This window comes from Nicotiana attenuata, unplaced genomic scaffold (assembly GCF_001879085.1).
Source record: "Nicotiana attenuata strain UT unplaced genomic scaffold, NIATTr2, whole genome shotgun sequence".
Classification (NCBI taxonomy): Eukaryota; Viridiplantae; Streptophyta; class Magnoliopsida; order Solanales; family Solanaceae; genus Nicotiana; species Nicotiana attenuata.
Genome location: NW_017670413.1, coordinates 623,871 through 629,239, shown reverse-complemented (window position 1 = coordinate 629,239; position 5,369 = coordinate 623,871). Strand labels below are relative to the sequence as shown.

At 33.9% G+C, this 5,369-nt stretch overlaps 1 protein-coding gene across 13 annotated transcripts; it reads left to right on the top strand.

Moving 5' to 3' along the window:
- The first annotated feature begins 254 nt into the window (after nt 1-254).
- Nucleotides 255-4,445, top strand: LOC109239084 (serine/arginine-rich splicing factor SR30-like). 13 transcript variants are annotated; one of them, XR_002069844.1, is made up of 7 exons: nt 259-434; nt 735-843; nt 1,978-2,045; nt 2,116-2,198; nt 2,269-2,352; nt 3,528-3,682; nt 3,933-4,445. XR_002069844.1 is itself a non-coding variant. In XM_019405603.1 (6 exons), exons 2-6 carry the CDS (start codon nt 802-804, stop codon nt 3,536-3,538), a joined length of 246 nt encoding a protein of 81 aa, XP_019261148.1. In that variant the 5' UTR covers nt 255-434; nt 735-801; the 3' UTR covers nt 3,539-4,445. The 13 variants fall into 13 exon arrangements, 10 of the variants coding, with proteins under 10 accessions (XP_019261148.1, XP_019261149.1, XP_019261144.1 ...); XR_002069843.1 differs by having other exon boundaries at nt 3,909-4,445; XR_002069842.1 differs by having other exon boundaries at nt 3,836-4,445.
- Nucleotides 4,446-5,369: the final 924 nt, after the last annotated feature.

Sequence of the window (5,369 nt, the reverse complement as noted above, 5' to 3'; positions counted from 1 at the left end):
GAAAAGATGGATCAGTAGTGTAAAAATAAGTAACTATGAGTCTTAAAAGGCAAGACACGTGTTACGCAGAGCACATGTGTCTTTATGACAATGAAAGAAGCAAAGTTACCAATTTTACTTTACTATATTATAGAAGAGCCAGTGGTTTCGACCTGCCTGCTTAATTGGCATTAAAATCTAAATTCAGGGCATTATAGTCATTTTAGTATTAGCTGCATTTCCACTGAGGCGCATGTTAGGTTATCGGTGCATATGTGGAGTTTATTCATACGGCCACCGCATAGTTGTGTTTGTACAGATCTTTTTCCATTCAATAGGCTCTTCACGTTCCAGTCTTCCATTTCTATACCCTGTATATGCAATTGAACTGGGCATGGCTTTGTTGTTTGTGTACTTGCAGATCATCCATCCATCACCCTCCAATTCAAACCTTGGTACTATCTTTGTCAAATCTATTGTAATCTTCGAGTAATTTATATTCTGCAAAATTTGGTGTCAAATTGTTCTTTCCATCCAACAACGTCTCAGAGAGGTCGAGATGTTTTGGAGATTTAAGGGGGTTGCAGTGAGCAATTTTTACGAGGATTTTGCTCTCCTTCTTGGTCCTCCATGCTGATTGACCCCCATAGATTTTTTTTTTACTAAAGGGTTGTTGCAGTATTTTCTCAATCGTAGCTCAACTGATTCTGCACATGCATGTACTCACTAATTATTTTCTGTCAATTTTCTAGCAGGTAATGATATTAAGAACTCAATGAGAATAGAGAAAGGCTCAGTGAACAAAATTTCACAAGGTCAATAATGCATTTATGTTCTGAAAGAGTTCATGATGTTTTCCACAAGGTTAGATGGATTTAGTTATTTTCGGTTTTATCGTTTCCACTATTATCAATGTTAGTCATCTTTATATAAGCTGATGCTATAACTGAGAATCTAAAGAGCCTTTTTAGCATTGTCACTAATTTGTCCAATGAATAATTCCTTTTACCCATTTGTATTGCTTTCAATTCTCTTATATTACTACTGTTATTTACTTATAAAAGATTAAGTTCGTATTTTGACCTGCTTAGATTATTCTGTTCTTCACTTTTCTGTTGGACTTTATATTTTTATAGTTGAATGAAGGGGTCATTATGTTGTTAATGGATTTTCATTACATTGCTTATATCGCTATTACGATATGTTTTTCTTTTGAAGTTGTTAGATCAATTTTATTACATGATTATAGGAAGCTGGTGCAAATGTTTTCTTATGCACAATTGCAGAATGGCTTGAGCTAAAAGAGGTAGCAAAACCAAGAGTTATGTCCCAAAATGAAGGCTCAAGAAAGGCCTCATTTGGCGCCGGTGTCTCCGCTCATGTGTGTTATTATAACATACTTCATGAGCTTATGCTTGCTTTTTTGTGTGTGTGAAGTTAATTAGTGTAATTAGTGTGTCATTCTTTGTGTGCATTTGTGTGAAACAGGAGATGATATTTTGTGAAAGTTTGTATGTACACACAGTACACACACAAAAGATAATTTAAAACACTTTTTAACCTTTTAAGCGTAGTCCTCTGCAAGGAAAATACATTATACATAGTCGAAATTCTGAAAGTAAAACATCACTTACAACCATTTTTTACTGAATTTTTAGGAAAATTAACTGATATTAGAGTGATGTCTGTACTCCTGGCATTACTCTTAAAAGGAGAGATAGATATCTAAAGTGTTGTGCATTAGATCCATGAAAGACATTCATATATAGATAGCATAAGTGTGACGACAGTAAGGTTATTTTCTTTGTGATGTCTATGTATCAAGCTAAGAGGTCATAAATATCTAAGGTGTTGTGCATTAATTCCATGGAAGATTTGTATAAACCAGTAGCATCTCTTCTTCTCCTCGGGGAAAAAAATGGTTTTCTGCTTTAATTAATTTCTTGCTCCTTTGTCAGTCTGCTCATTTATCTCTTTTTTTGTTTGTTTCTTTTGCAGATAAGGAAACTTGATGAATCTCTCTTTCACAATCAGTTCTCTCAAGCGTATATTAGGGTCTATTCTCTGTCAGTGGTAGAAATCCTGGATCCAGTGTTGTGTTTATGCATTAATTTAACTCAGTTATCTACTGTATAGGTGGAGGAGTACGATAAGAGACGTAGCAAAAGTTATTCAGGAAGCAGGAGTCCTCGACGGAGCTATAGCAGCCAGAGCAGAAGGTTTAGTTTCTGATTGTCTTTTCCATCACCTTCAGAAAATTTAGCATGTTGACTAACAGTCATTCGTCAGTGTATCTCCTAGGGGTAAATACTCTCATCGCTCTGCGTCTCTCTCGCACTCCAGGTTTTTTTCCCATGCTCGCTCTGTTTCTAGGTACTTTCTTTGTTTCACATCAAGGTTTTTATATTTCTCTTATGCTCTGCTAAATTAATCATGTTTCAGGATAGTTAAAGAAATAGTTAAAAATAGTTTTCATAGTCCTAATCGCAGGATATGATCATGTCCTATTTGAATTCTTTTTGTAAGTCTATTGCTAGGTGCGGTGTGCTTAATAATGTTTTTTCTTAGGATCCTCCTTTTCATTCGTTTGAGCAGCATTCCCTTTTTGTGGTATTTTTATGCTTTGTTTAATGGAGATTTTGTATGAGGAATCAGCAGTTTGATTGTACAGTGGAAAATCTATGTTGAATTGGGAGTCTCTTTGTTGTTTAGATATTCAGCTCCTACGTCGTGGTTTTGACTGGATAAAGTAATGACACCATTGTTGGAGAAAGGGCTACTCACAATTTTTTATTTTTTGATACTTATCTGGAGAATGAATATCATCATTCTTGGAGCTTTTATTTGCTTTTTCTTCTTTCTGCCCCATGCAAGACTTTAGGTCACATTTTTGTTTCGTTACGTTTTGGTGGCTCTGTCTGATCACGATCAAGCACTTCTCATTGTTTGAAGTTCCATTTTCTGGAGATATGTAGAGTCAAAAAGACTCGCTGTGTAGTATCACCAAAATGTTTAGAATTAGACATCTAAAATGTCTCTCTTACTCACTGTGTAGTATCACCAAAATGTGTATAGAATTCGACATCTAAAATGTTTCTCTTTATCTTTCAAGAGCTACAGAAAGATAACACAATCACTGAAATTAGTAGGAATAGCAATGACCATATAATTATATAAAATTAGAGGGATATGAATTGGATACTTCGTGGAATAGATGGATGAGGGATTGAGAATTTGGTGCTATTAGAATTACCTAGGAGAGAACAATATACTTTTTAGATTGGTCTGGTATGTTGGCAGTTCTGCAGCAGGAAGGAATCAGAATCATATTATAATCAAGGCTTAAAGTTAAAAGACGTTCCAAGTCTTAAACTTGAATGTTGTTCCAAATCTTAAACTTGAAAGTTGTTCTCAAACATCATTTAAATCATAGATTAGCCTAGCCAGAAAGCTTACTATTACTACTTAGATGGTTAATTAGTTATTATTTTCTAATATTGTCAAAATATTTTGACGATAATGTGACTGGTTAATCTTATTTTTCACAGATAATGTATGAGGAGGCAAGTTAAGTTTTGAATGATGCTTTTAGAAGTATAAGAACTGTTGCGTCATTTTGTGCAAAAGAGAAGGTCATAGAAATGTGCCACACGAAAGAGTGAAGGTCCATTGAATGCAAGAATAAAGAAATTTTTATTAGCAGGTAAGCTTTGGTCTGTCATTTGCTTCTGTGCGTTTTATATACAACCAATGTTTACGCGGGAGCCTATCTTATTTAGAGTGGCAAAATAAATTTTTGGGACATTTTCATGTATCTTTGATACCTCTTGTTACATATTTCCTTTTTTTTTTTTAGGCAGGATTTAGTTAAAGCTTCATAAGAGGCTAATTTGTAGTATTTGTAGCCTGACAATTTTTTTACTTCTGAGGATGGCATCTATATCCATGACCAGTGAAGCTCATTGGTGTCAAGTACGATCAAGAGGGGCTATGTGTCAAATATTTGCTATTCCAGACCAGAAATCAAGCAAAAAAGATTCAAGTCATGATTTTGGTATGACACTGGACACCCTGAAGGGTAGTATCCAAGAAGGCCAGATGCTTAAACTTTTAGAGACCTTTGCTTGACCATTTCCTGTGGCAGGGTGAATTGATAGTGAATTGCCGATTTGCTTTCGTTTCTTCTCTATCTTCTTTCTCCTGAAAAAATAGTTACAGAGAGAATTTGTACTATTGGGTGAATTATTGGTTGAGTATGAATGGCTGCAATTCATGAATTCTGGAGCATCTAGAGTTCTTAGTTGAGACATAAGTACGGCTTCCCTGTGTTGTAAAATGTAAAATTGCACGCCACAGCATTTGGAGTACCTTATTTTTCTCTTTTCCCCTAACATTGAAGCGTGAAGGCAGCTCGTAATGTTTTGTGGAGCTTACTATGAAGCATAGTTGATATTAGATTGTTCTTATCTTTTCGGACAATTTCTATATTATTATCTTAAAATTTTACTCAAAATCTAATTCTACTATCTAATAAAGGGGAGTTAGCACACAGCTGGACGACATGTTTGCTTGGGGTTGGAAGGATAATTTGGTCATTTCAGATAAAATGGAACATTATGGTAGGCTAAAAAGAAATATTACTGTAGCTGCTATATAAATTTTTGAGTACCTTGACTAAATTGACCTTTTTGCTTATGTCATAGTCTGTCACTGCACACTTCTCACATCAGCTTTGAATTTATCAATTCATCCTCAAACGATTAGAGATTTAGAGGCTGAAAGAAATGAGTAACGGGACATGTATCTTTAGTCACAGAAAATTCCATAATAGCTACAATTGATTTTCTTATTTTTTAAATATTTTGATAATACAATATCTAGTGTTAAAAATAGTAAATACTAAATAATATGTGAAGTCTTTTAAGCTAAATATAAATATGCTAGGCTACAATTTGAGAGTGACACGTCAAAAGTTGAGTAGTGTAAATGGTCTACATATTTATTTTTTAAGGAAGGGGATATAATTAACCTAATTAAAACTATTTGCATGTGAAATAAGTAGAAAAAGAGGACTCTTGTTCTTCGGTTTTACGTCAAATCAGACTCTATTTTACTCAGGGAAATAGTTTACTGAAATAAGGATTTTAATGTTAATTTTATATGATTATAGAGATATATATATACTAAAGTTGGATGATTTTAGCTTCAATTATTGATTATGAAATTTTATACCACTACTACTACTACTACTACTTTATAGGGGGGAAATTCTTAAAATTGAATGATGGGAAGAAATTTATGTTTAAAAAGAGAACTTAGAGACCTTAAAATGATGGGAACAAATGTAGTTATACAATTTAAGTTAATACGGATCAAATTAAAGTGTATTA